Genomic DNA, 13,397 nt, shown 5'->3' with positions numbered 1-13,397 from the left:
TTCTCCTCCATCCCCCCACAGCTGTGTGGACAGCACCCTTCTCCTCCATCCCCCCACAGCTGTGTGGGCAGCACCCTTCTCCTCCATCCCCCCCACAGCTGTGTGGACAGCACTCTTCTTTAAGTTACCCTTAGCTCACTCTCTTCATTCAGCCCTGGTGTGTTTTGTGATGGGTTCCCAAGGCTGGTCCATTGATCAAGAACAGATTTTCTCCTGTAAGCTCTGGTGGTTGGGATGGCCAAGCAGGATACCCACATTTAGGCAGGCAGAGTGGGCAGGACACACCCTCCCTTGGGAAATCACTTCCCGGGTGACAGCAGCCTGAAGCTTCAGGGTATGGAACTTCTGGTTGAATCGGAAGGTGCCCCTTCCCCCACCGCTAACTGGGGGTGGTGCTCCCTGCATCTGTACTTCAGTCTTCCAAAAGCCCCAACAGAGAAAGCTCTTTCATATAGTGGCTTGGTTGTTTACCTGCTTTATTTTTTTGTTTGAGGCAGGGTAGCACTAAATACCCACAACTGTCCTGACTCCTCCCTTGGCTACTCCTCCCCCCAGGACTAGAGACCATACTGTTGCTTCGTGACTATGCACTGCACTTCCCCACTGAGGTGGCTTCCTCCCCCAGATGACTCCTTCCTCCTTGTAGAGGTGTCCTGTTGAGGCCAGTAAGGGAGGTCATGGGATAAGTGGGAACCTGTGGACTGAAGCTTGGAATGAGCTAGACATGTTCTGGCTGATTGTGGGGTGTCCTTGGGCTTCCTGCACATTGGGAGTGATTGCTTTCAGCACAAGGCCGAGTGTCCTGGAAGACCCCTGCAGCGTGAGTCTGCACTGTCAGCTGTTAGGCAGCTGGTAGGGGGCCTGAAAACAGCCAGATGCATGCTGGTGACCCAGGGTCACATACTGACACTCGCCCAACACATGGGGCTTGGAAGGAGGCAAAGAAAGGGGGCCTTGCTTCTGCCACTGCCTATCCTATGTGAGCCCTCTGTTCTGGGGATGTGGGGTGCACACATCCTTACTAAAACTGGGGCATATTTTGGTGATAGCAACACATGGTGTATTGTCACCTCCACTTAAGGCTAAGGCAAGAGATCACTTGGCTTGAGGCTGGGTGTGATATACAGTTTCCTCCCTGTATATCAGTACTCGAGAGTCTGAAGCTAGAGGATCACTAGGACTTTCAGGCCAGCCAAGGCTATCCAGCAGTGCCTTGTCCCAACAAAAATGAAACAAAACAACAAAAGACCATCCCAGGTAGTGCCTGAAGAGAAAGGCAGCATGGGAGGGTGCGTCTTTGTCGGCAGGTCATACATATGTCTGCTTGTGAGCACTTTGTGACTCTTCTGTTTTGTTTAGATTCCCAGTGGAAATCCGTTATACGAGTCTTATTATAAGCAGGTATGTCTAAGTGTTATCTTCTTTTTCTTTTCTGTGTAGGTATATGTGTTCACCTGTACCATAGTATGACTGTGGAGGTCAGGGGACAACTCGTAGGGGTCAGCTTTCTCCTTTAACATGTGGGTCCCAGGGATCAAACTCAGGCCGTCAGGCTTGGTGGCAGGCACCTTTGCCAACTGACCACTCCAGCCCATCATTGCCTTTATATATGTTGTGTATGTATGTACTCCTGTGTGCATGTATGTGTTGGTGTTGTGGGCAAAACCCAGAGCCTCTTACATACAGAACAGTTCAGCCACTGAATTGCACCTAGCCACACATCTTTGTTGAGGTTGGGCGTGCATTTAAAGCAGCTTTCTGTGAGTACACATGGAGATGTTATTTCTAAGTGGATGTTTCAACTCTTGCTGTCCCTTTGCAGGTGGACCCTGCCTACACAGGGAGAGTTGGGGCAAGTGAGGCTGCGCTGTTTCTGAAGAAATCGGGGCTCTCAGACATCATCCTGGGGAAGGTAGGGAAGATGAAACATGGCTTCCTGCATCCTTGAAATGAAAGCAGCTATACAGATCTTCTCTGGGGCAGGACCAGGACACCCAAGCCTCTTAGCTGTAACTGGTGGGTGTGAAGACAGGTCTGGATGAAGCTGTTAGATATGACCTTCCTTGCCTATCCTCACACTTGAGAGGATAAGGCAGAAGGATCAGCCTGGGGTACATAGTATGACCTGTCCTTGCAAAGATAAACCAAAGCCGTGATGCCAGGTATAGGGAATGCTCCTTTAATCCCAGCACTCTTGAGGCAGAGGGTGATAGATTCCTTGAGTTTGAGCTAGCCTGGTCAGTCTCAGGTGGTAGTTACCTTCAAGGCATAGGCAGCAGACCAGAACAGAGGGCTTTTGGTATCTTGATAGCTATAGGTTCATGTTGCTGTGTAGTGATCTAAATAGGTAACTTCACCCTGGGGAGCTAAGTGGGCACAGGGTATTCTTTGAGCCCTACCACCAAATAACCCTGGTCTGGCAGGGCTGTTGGCTATTGGTCCCAGTGCCCATGACAGAGAAGTGGTTGATATGACTCCTGTTCTGTGTATTGTTGATGAGCAGTACTCACACTCACAGGCACTTTTGTGTCTCCACAGATATGGGACTTGGCAGACCCTGAAGGTAAAGGGTTCTTGGACAAACAGGTATATATGCACACATGGAGCGGGTGGGGGTGGGGTGGGGGGGTGGGGTGGGTGGGAACCCCTGAGGCTGGATTAGTTGTATGTTTCTTCCATTGTCTGCAATCATCCACACATAGCTACCAGGTTCAAGTGAGGAGTTCTCTTGCGGAGCGCAGGTCTTTAAGTACACTTAGGCCCCTGACTCAGTGGCATGCCTTTGACTGTCTTGTAGCTGTCTCAGTTTTTTTACCTGTTGCTGTGGTAAATTGCCTAGACAGAAGTAACTTGGGGAAAGGGTACCTGTAGCTCACAGTTCCAGATACAACCTACTGTGTGTGTGTGTGTGTGTGTGTGTGTGTGTGTGTGTGTGGTGTTGGGGCAGTTAAGGCAGTAGGAACCTGAAGCAGCTGATCCCATGCAGTCAGGAGCAGGTAATAAATGTATCAAACCAGTGCTCAGCGGCTCTTTCCTGTCCCCTCAGTCCAGGCTCACCCGGGGTGGTGTAGGTAGGCCGGCTTCCTCATCTCAGGCAACCCAGGAAAGCTCCTCGTAAGCTGGCCTGTTTGAAGCAGCCCCTCATTGAGACTTTCATCCTTCGTAGCTCCCATTGTGCCAGGTAGACTAAGCTAAACACCATCAGGATAGAGAGCAGGTTCAGCTGTTAGAGTTCAGGTCCCAGCACCCATATTTGTCAGCTTAAGCATCTGCTATTCCAGTCTCAAAGAATCAATGCACTCCTCTGACCACTCAGAACACACACACACACACACACACACACACACACACACACACACCTTTAAACAAAACCAAAGCTGTAAATGATTAAAACATTTTAAAGAATTAAGGATTAAAATGAATTGTACCTGATATGGTGGTACACACCTTTAATCCCAATAGTCAGTCAACAGAGGCAGATGAATGGATCTCTGTGAGCATCAGGCCAGCTAGGGCTACACAGTGAGACTCTCTCAAAACAAACAAATATACACACACTGACACACGCACAACACGGGATGATAACACAGCAACACAGAAATGTGTGTGGGTGCATGCATGTGGCCCGTATATGAATACACTGTAGCTGTACAGATGGTTGTGTGCCTTCATGTGGTTGTTGGGTATTGAATTTAGGACCTCTGCTCACTTTGGTCAACCCCACTCACTCCAGTCGGCCCCACTCACTCAGGCCCAAAGATTTATTTATTGTTATAAATAAGTACACTGTAGCTCTCTTCAAACTCATCAGAAGAGGGCGTCAGAGCTCATTAAGAGTGGTTGTGAGCCACCATGTGGCTGCTGGGATTTGAACTCAGGACCTTCAGAAGAGCAGTCAGTGCTCTTACACACTGAGCCATCTCGCCAGCCCCTCAAGACTTAATTCTTAACTTGAGAGTTCCTGTGTTAAATTCCTAGCAGCCAAATCGTGGCTCATAACCATCTATGATGGAATCTGATGCCTTCTTCTGATATGCAGGTATGTGTGCAGGTAGAACACTCATTCATTAAAAAAATAGATTTAAAAACACAGCAAAACTAACTAAAAAGAAAAAGTAGGTCAGCAAGACAATTCCTCTGGTGAAGGTGTTTATTGCCATGCCCAACAACAACCTGAATTCAATCTCTAGTCCCACATGGTAGAAAGAGCTAAATTCCCCAAGGTCTCCTATTTTTACATGCACACTGGATGCACATGACCCTTCCTTCCTAATAAATACATGCAGTTTCATCTCAAAAAAAGAGAAAAAGTTGTTTAAGTCCAATACCTGGGCCGCAGTACTGCTTTGGAGGAAAGTTCTTGCCTGGGATTCCTAGGCTACGTCCTACTCCTGGCCCCACAGAAATAGAAAGCAAAGTAAGATAGGTGTGTTTGATCCATCAGTCATTATAAGTGTATGACTGCTCCAGTGTCTCCTGATCTAGAAGCTCATTATCTCTGGGAAAGTCCCTTTTCTTGGACCTTTTCAATGCTCAGGACTTACTAATGGCCACCACCTGTGGTCAGCATGGTGGAACTGAGAACCTTATGAACTGCCTGCCTTATGGTGTTGAAGCCTCTTTTTGGGTTTACAGGGTTTCTATGTTGCACTGCGACTGGTGGCCTGTGCACAGAGTGGCCATGAAGTCACCTTGAGCAGTCTGAGCCTCACCATGCCACCACCAAAATTTGTGAGTACTTCTGGTACTGTGTGTGTGTGTGTGTGTGTGTGTGTTGAGTGACAGCTCCATGTTTTCTCTTATCTTTACTGTGTTTTAGTCAAGGTGAAATGCACATAGAAGTTTCCATTTTAAAATGCACAGTTCACCTAGGCATGGAGACTCACACCCTTAATACTAGCACTTGGGAGGCAGACAAATCTCTTTGAGTTGGAGGCCAGCCTGGTCTACAGAGTGAGTTCCAGGACACAGTGAGATCCTGACTCAAGAACAAAAACTAAATAAATAAATAAAATAGAGTGCACAGTTAGGTGGCACTTACACATGACAGTGTTGTGCACCATCATCCTGAGTCCCAGTTCTCACCCCCTAAAAGGAAGACCCTGGACCATGCCTTAATCTTGGTTTCTCTATCACCCAGTCCTTGGCAGCCACCCATTATCTTTTTGGGGACATTTCTCTTAATGGAGTCATACAGGGTATGATCGCCTTGCATGTGGCATTTTCCCTCAGCCTGTCCACATCATAGCCTGGATCAGGCTATTGTTATTGTCATGACCAAGGATACAGCTCATTTGTCCACCTTTGGCTGTTTGGAGCCTCACATAGCTAGAAACGATCCTGGATCTGTGTGCATACCTGTGGCTCACACCTGGGAGGGAAGCTGTGGGATCATAGGTCATCCCCATTTGGTGACCTTCCCATTTTGGAATAAGATCCTTTTGGTCACATGTGCCTTTCTTCTTCAGCATGATACCAGCAGCCCACTGATGGCCACACAGTCATCTGCAGAGACCCACTGGGCTGTGCGGGTAAGTGAACGGGGACAAGCCATTCGTACTATTCAGAACATTCTAGAATACATTTGCCTTTTTATCTCCACAGTATTGCAGGGTCAAATCTGTGTTTTACTTTTATTAGTTTTTAAGAATTTATTTTATTTAAATTATTTGTCTGTCTGTGGTGGGTCTTTGTACTCTTGGAGACCAGAAGTGGTGGACTCCCTGCAGCTGGTTGTTGGGAACTGCACTTGAGTGCTGTTAACCTCTGAGCCATCTCTCCATCTCTTTAATTTTTGATTTTTGCTTATTGAGAAAGGGTCTCATGTCACTCAGACTGATGTCAAACTCAGACTGTAGCTGAAGCTGCTCTTGACTGCTGACCCTCTGCTTCTACCTCTCCAGCACAGAGAAAATAGCTCTGCCTAAACTTGACTTGGAAAACCGCTTCTCCAGTCTCTTGGCTGCGGCTGGCGGCTGAGTCTTGGAGCGAGGAGCCGAGGGTTTGAGGTTGCAGTTAATCCCTGAGCTCTCAGCACGCGCTTAAGGCTGTGCTGCTTGTATTGGTTCCTCTGAGTAGACAGGAGACACCCTGCTCGGGCAGTCTTCCAGCCACTCTTCCCTCTCTGAGGTGTCCACTGATCTGCAAAACCCTTTCTCAGCACCTGAGGTGTTCTTTTCCATGCATAACGTGATGTGGTCTTGCCTCTAGGGAAGAAAAATTAGCAAATAAGCATGATGGGTGTCTTAGTCACTGTCCACTTGGTATAAGGAAACATGGTGACCTCAGCAAATCTTTTCACTTCTTTTCTTTCTTTCTTTCTTTCTTTCTTTCTTTCTTTCTTTCTTTTTTTTTTTTTTAAAAAGATTTATTTATTTCATGTATGTGGGTATACTGTCACTGTCTTCAGAAGGTGACATTGGATACCCATTAGAGATGGTTGTGCGCAACCATGTAGTTGCTGGGAATTGAATTCAGGACCTCTGGAAGAGCAGTCAGTGCTCTTAACTGCTGGGCCATCTCTCCAGTCTGACCTCAGCAATTCTTATAAATGAAAGCATTTAATTGGGGCTGGCCTATACTTTCAGCGATTTAACCCATTATCATCATGGTGGGAAGCATGACGGTGTGCAAGCAGACATGCTGGAGAGCTGAAGAGAAAGCCACTGGACCTGGCTTGGGCTTTTGAAACTACGTAGCTCACCTACAATGACACTTGGTCCAACAAGACCCCACCTACCCCAACAGGCCTTATCTCCTAATAGTCACTTCCTGTGAACCTTTGGCGCCGTTCAAACCACCACATTCCATTCTCTGGCACCCATAGGCTTGTATCATAATGCAAAATGCACGCAGGCCACCTTCAAAAGTTTTCATAGTCTATCACAGTCTTAATTTAAGCCCTGTTTAATAAAAGTCCAAAGTTTCTTCTGAGATTCATGCAATCTCTTTAACTGTAATCCTCTATAAAACCAAAATGAAAAAATAGATCTCGTTTTACCAGCATACAATGGCACAGGATGTACATTACCTTTCCAAAAGGAAAGAAAAGGAACATAGTGAGGAAATACTGGGCAAAAGCAAGACTGAAAACCAGCAGGGCGAACTCGAAACTCTGCATCCATGTCTGATATCAAAGTGCTTTTGAGTGCTCTAATCTGCCTGCTTTGGCGCCGGCAGCAAGCTTCTCTCCCGTGGGCTGGTCCTACTCTCTGTTGAAACTATATCCTGTGTCTCTGGCAGCTGCAACATTTTGAGGTCTCTAAGGCAAGACAAGCTTTACCTTCAGAGCTTCACACAATGGTCTCTGTAGGCTTCATGCAGGGACACCCCCTACTACCTGCCAGGCCTCAGTGGCTTTCCTTAGTCATGGAGGGAGATTCTATAACCCCTTTCTTGTATCTTTTCCTCCAAAGCCAAAACCGCATAGCCAAAGCTGCCAAGTTCTGTTTCTTAACCTGGGCTGGAACATGGCCTCTTCATTCAGTTACATCTTTAGCAGCTTTCTGTTTTTGATGGTTTCCTTCACTGCCTAAGCTTGGTTGTCCTGGAATTTTCTCTGTAGTCCGGGCTGGTCTTGAACTCAGAGATGTGCCTGCCCCTGCCTCTGAGTGCTGGGATTATGGGCAGCACTACCATGCCTAACTCTTAAGCTTTTTCAAAATTTCTTTTCAGAAGTTAGAAGCTTAGCTGGGTGAGGTCTTGCCCTTTAGGTCTTGTTAAGCAGTAGACTCAGCTCCATCACACTTCTCTACCTTTTGTATTTTTCCTTGCTCAGCTTGTTCCTTTTTTACAATAGATGAAATCTCTGGGAGGCCTGCCCTTTCTGAAGGGAAATAGAGGAGGAGTGGATGGGTATGAGGGAAGGATTAGAATGAGAAGGGGGAGGGGAAACTGCATGGACATGTACTGTATAAGAGTTTTTGTTGTTGTTGTTTTGATTTTTAAAAAGCCACCAGGACAGAGTCAATAATACTAGGCTGCCCTGGCATCTCCCCTGCCAACCCTGTTAATCCCAAGCTCTTTAATTAGCTTCAGACAGATTTTTCAGAGAAGGGCTACTTTTTTTTTGGTCACATTATTACTCTTTCCACAGTTCAAATCACCCTCAGCACTGTCTTTTGTGCTCCTACTAGGATGACCCATTAAACCCCACTGAAATCATTCCACTACTTTCCTAACCCAAAGTTCACACGCAGCAATAAGCAGCGTGGTGAGGTATTCATAGCAGTACCCCGGTTCCTGATACCAACTTCTGTCTCAGCCGCTGCTTTATCACAGTGGCATGGGCTTGTCCCAACACTTGGAGACCTGAGGATGGAGGACAGATCACATGGTCAAGGCCAGCATGGGTCATGTAGGGAAGAACCTGTCTCAAAAACAAAAAAAGATTGGCTGGCGAGATGGCTCAGTGAATAGAAGTGCTGATTGCCAAGTGTGGTGATCCTGGAATCCATGTGACAGAAGGAGAGATCTGTCCTCTGTGCCTGCCACACAAGTGCCACATGGTGTGGGTGCTCCCACTTAAATGTGTGTACACACAATAAGTAAGTTAAAACTCAAGTGACTCCTGGCCAGTGTTGAACTACAAGTGTGGGCTGTGGATGCTCTCAGAATGGCAGCAGCCCCACCCCCATGGTTCATGTTCTCCCTTCCTTCTTGATCCTGTTAGGCCTCTCTTGGACAGCTTTGAGCTTCTCAGGCAAGGGCTTTGCCACTAAGCTACGTCCTTAGCCCGTTAGTTTGTTTCTCTGAGACAGGGTCTCATGTATTCAAACTTGCTGTGCAGCCAAGAATGATCTTGAATTCCTGGTCCTCCTGCTTCCACCTTGAATTGAGTGCTGGAATTGCAGGTGAATTATACGTGCTGCGGATGGAGTCCAGGGCTTTTTGTGAATGCTTCATGAGTACTCTACCCACCAAGCCACAGCACTAGCACTCTTTTCCAAACCTTTTTTTTTGGGGGGGGGGGGGTAGTGGAATTGTCACATAAACCTTTACTGCATTGAGCCCCATCACAGCTTGTGTTTGCAATATGAAAAGCAAAATGTTGGCACTGACGTTTACATCTGAGACAGGATCCCCCCATATAACACAGGCTGGCGTCAAGCCCTCCGTCTTCCTAGCTCTGTCTTGGTGCTGGAATGAGAGGCTGTGCTATTGGTTCCACTAGAGGCTGACTGTGTCATGTTCACTCCAGAGGGAAACAGCACCCTGCTGGCCCTGCTCCCCATGACCCCCCAGACTCATAGTGCCAGGGAGCTGTTCCTTCCAAGCCATAAATTAAATTCTCCCTGGAAACCCAGACATCTTGCTCTCACCAAGTAGGCAGACCTGGTTATGGATCCACGCTGCTTGCTCTTACTCAGTCTGGCTTCTTTCCTGGTAGGTGGAGGAAAAGGCAAAGTTTGATGGCATCTTTGAAAGCCTTTTACCAGTGAATGGTCTACTCTCTGGAGACAAGGTCAAGCCGGTCCTCATGAACTCGAAACTACCTCTGGATGTGCTGGGCAGGGTAAGGTGCTGGGCTGGGTGCTTTCCCATCCTGTACTGCAGTATGCTTGACTGCTAACAGTCACCTTTCTCCCACCATCATGCACTGTACCACCAGATGCTCCCTGTATGTCAAGACTGCTCTTCTGCCCCGGGAAGATGCTGGCACCCTTCCATTTTATGATGGGAGGTACAGGCAGAGGAAGAAGGCTACATGGACCTGTAACCAGAGAGCCTGCGCTGAGCCCAGCACAAATTCTTCTTTCTTTTGTGTATTTGTTTCTTTCCACTTGTTTTTTTTTTTTCAAAAGTGTCTTCACAGGAGTGCATATATATGTGAGGTTCAGAGGACAACCTTGGACGCATTCCTAAACTACTATCTAGTTTTTTGTAGATTGGGTCTTTCAGTGGGCCTAGAATTGACTAAGTTGCTGAGCTGGGCTGACTGGCCAGAGAGTCCAGGCATGGTCCTGTCTCTGCCTTCCCAGCACTGGGTTTGCAAGTGCATGCCACCACATCCAGCTTTAAAAACAATTACATCGAAATTTCTTTTTTTCTTTCTTCAGTTTCACAATAGAGCCCTGGCTGGCTTGGAGCTCTTTGTGTAGATAGTATTGGTCTTGAATTCATAGAAATCTGCTAACTATACTTCCTCAGTGCTGGGATTAAAGGCATGTGCCACCATGCTGCCTACATTTAAAAACTTGGTGTGTATATATGCATAGTATGTGTGTACACCACTGTGTATCTATGAAGGTCAGTAGACAGCTTGCAGGATCCGGTTGTCTCTATGTGGGGATCAAACTCACCTTTTCAGGCTTTCCAGCAGGCATCTTTACCTGCTGAGCCATTCCATTGGCCTTGCTTTCTCTTTTTAAGGAAATGTTTTTTCCTGCCTATCAGTCTGGAGGTTAAGGCACTTTCAACTCACAGGTTTAGAAATAGTCTTAGATATTTCATTTTTGGTTTTATGATTTTGAGATGGGATCTCTTGTCTTCCATATTGGCTGGGTGTACCCTTAAACTCCTGATCTACCTCCATAGTACATTTCTTTAGTTTATTTATGTTAAAGCCTCAGTTTTAGTAGATGTGCAGTGCACACCTATAATCCCAAAAGGCTGAGGCAGGAAGAACATGAGTTTGAGGCCAGCCTGGTTTGTGTAGCAGGGTCCTGCATTGGGAGTCCCTCATCAAAAATGAACTTCAAATTTGTTCTTATGAATGTGAAGTGTTTGGCTTCAGGTCCCTACTTCAGGCTCTGTTCTTCTAGAGGGGTGTGGCTGCACCCAAGGCTGTCCTTGCTGTCGCTTCATGGTCTCTGTGGATCATGCAAGCTTGTCATCTGTGGGGCATTGCTACAGAGGGACTGAGGTCTTTCAGAGGCCCCTAACTTCTAGTAGAACCTAAAAGCAACAAACACTGTGGTCCTCAGTGGTTCTGAGACTGTCTCTTAATGCCCACTAGATGTGCCTTTGTCTCCCAAGTTCTAGAACTATGAGCAGCACCTGTCCAGTTACATTTCAAAATAGACTTTAAAGTCTGTGGTATTGGGGCTGGGTCTTAGGGCTTATGACCTGCAGAGGACCCAGGTTTGATTCAAATTTCAGTTGAAAGCATTGCCTGGGAAAGAGAGCGTGCTGTAGGAAGGGTGCAGGTCTCAACCTTGATCTTCAGCACTCACCCCATCAGAGGATGGTTTTCAGAGAGATGCAGGCTGTCTAGGCTGCTGTTCTGGTTTCTTGTTTTGATAGTTTTAGGTAGGGTCTTAGTTACTGTTCTGTTGCTGTGAAGAGACTTCATGAACAAAGCAACTCTTGTAAAGCATTTAATTGGAGACTTGTGTACAGTTTCGGAGGTTTAGTCCATTGTCATCATGGTGGGAAGCATGGCAGCGGGCAGGCAGATAAAGTGCTGAAGCAGTAGCTGAGAGATATATCCTGATCCAGAGGCAGAGAGACAGGGAGAGAGAGACCTGGCATGAGCTTTTGAAACCTCAGAACCTAACCCCCTACAATGATACAACTCTTCCAACAAGGCCACACCCCTCATCCTTCCTTAGCAGTTTACCAGTCGAGGACTGTTTGCAAAAACTCAAGTCATTCCCACTCAGCCTACCACAGATGGGATATTGCTATATAACCAAGACAGGCCTGGAACTCTGTGTAGCCCAGGCTGGCCTTGAGCTTCCAATCCTCTTGCCTCAACCTCACAGACTAGTTCTTAAATGCTTCTTCTTTCCTTTTCTTTCTTTTTCTCTTCTTTCCTTTTCTTTGTGTGTATGTGTGTGTGCTGTGTGTATGTTCACTTGTGTGGGTATGTTAGAAGACAGGTATAGAGCTCCCTAATGGCCAGCGGTTGCCTTGGTCTCATGCTTGTTCTGGGTGAGCCTTACAAGCCCTTCCTTCTCACATCACTCTCCTGGATCTGTCTGTCCCCTTTAGGTCTGGGACCTCAGTGACATAGACAAGGATGGACATTTGGACCGAGATGAGTTTGCTGTGGTAAGTCCTCTGTGTCTTGTTCCCACCTTGCTGAGACCTAAGGAAGTGCCCACATTGGTAGGTGCTGCAGTCTTGTGTTTTAAAGTGTTTATTTTTACATCTTCCCAGTACTTAGAAAAGGTTCAGGAGTACTCGAGAGTCCAGATTCTTTTATCCAGTGTGATTTCCTTACAATGCCTGCTTCACCCTCCTTTCTCTCTGTCTTTGTGGGCTGGCCTGGAACTTGCTCTATAGACCAGGCTGGCCTCGAATTCAGAGATCTACCTGCCTCTACCTCCCAGGTGCTGGGATTAAAGGTGTGTGCCACCACTGCCCCGCCTATTTTTGTTTCTTTGAGACAGAGTCTCAGGTCATTGAAGCTGATATTTTTGTTTGTTTGTTCTATTCTGGTTTTTTTTTTTTTTTTTTTTTTTGAGCCAGGGTTTCTCTTTATAGACCAGGCTGGCCTCAAACTCAGAGTTCTGTCTGCCCTGCCTGTCTCTCGAGTCCTGGGATTAAACAATTAAAGTCTTTAGCCATCACTGCCTCCTTGAAGCTGGCCTTGGACTCTTGAGTCTCCTGTCTCTGTCTCCCAAGTTCTAGCATTATAAGTGTGTACAGCACCTGACCTTCCAGTTACATTTTAAAGTAGGCTTTAAAATCTGTGAGGTTGGGGCTGGAGAAATGTCTTCCGGCTTAAGGGTACTGCAGAGGACCTGGTTTGCAGGCATCTTGTGAACCCAGCTGAGGTATAAATAAGACATGGAGACGTTTATGTGGTTTACAGCTTTAGGCCTTTTGCTGGGGCAGTCTCCAGTGACTTAATCCAACCTTGTATCGCTGAGACCCACCCTGTAGCTAGCTCTTTTACCTCCCTGCCCTGCTCCAGTTCATGTCTATTCCTTTCCTGTCCTCTTCAGTTTTCCTGCTGCCGCCGCCCATTTCTCTCCTATCTATCCTGGGGCTCCCTCTCTGCCTACAACTTCCTGCCCTAGCTATTGTCTGTCAGCTCATTATTGCAACCAATCAGCAACGAGACAACATTTCCTACATTTCTTAGATCAGTTGCCTTTAGGCAATGGGGAGCTTACCTGACCTTCATGTTTTAGGAGGATGGGAAGGGACAAACATACAAATCAGAAGCAGATGATGGGCCAAGTTTTTATGATAATACCAAAATCCTGCCAGCATTTAGCTCTCGTAGTAATCAACAGTTGAAAATACAGAGACACATCTTATAACAGTGTGAAGACCCAGGTTAATTCTCAGCTTCCATTTGTGACTTGGTGGCTCACAGTGGTCTGTAACTCCAGCTCCAGGGGATTTGATGCACTCTTTTGGCCTCCATGGGCACTGCACACACAAAATGTCCAGACACAGATAGGCAAAATACTCATAGATATGAAAATTAACCTTCAAAAGCT

At 46.8% G+C, this 13,397-nt stretch overlaps 1 protein-coding gene across 8 annotated transcripts in view; it reads left to right on the top strand.

Moving 5' to 3' along the window:
* Eps15l1 (epidermal growth factor receptor pathway substrate 15 like 1) overlaps positions 1-13,397 on the top strand; it is an 82,201-nt gene that overhangs the window by 21,142 nt on the left and 47,662 nt on the right. For all 8 annotated transcript variants that reach the window (XM_029531676.1, XM_029531675.1, XM_029531674.1 and 5 more), the window contains exons 2-8: positions 1,360-1,401; positions 1,823-1,912; positions 2,539-2,586; positions 4,636-4,731; positions 5,469-5,531; positions 9,389-9,514; positions 11,935-11,994. In XM_029531676.1, coding sequence (XP_029387536.1) covers positions 1,360-1,401; positions 1,823-1,912; positions 2,539-2,586; positions 4,636-4,731; positions 5,469-5,531; positions 9,389-9,514; positions 11,935-11,994 — 525 coding nt within the window. The remainder of the gene's footprint in view (positions 1-1,359; positions 1,402-1,822; positions 1,913-2,538; positions 2,587-4,635; positions 4,732-5,468; positions 5,532-9,388; positions 9,515-11,934; positions 11,995-13,397) is intronic.

The sequence above is a fragment of the Mus pahari genome, chromosome 19 (genome assembly GCF_900095145.1).
Source record: "Mus pahari chromosome 19, PAHARI_EIJ_v1.1, whole genome shotgun sequence".
NCBI classification, from domain to species: Eukaryota; Metazoa; Chordata; class Mammalia; order Rodentia; family Muridae; genus Mus; species Mus pahari.
The sequence above is the reverse complement of the archived record's forward strand: the minus strand, read 5'-3'. Positions and strand labels throughout refer to the sequence as shown.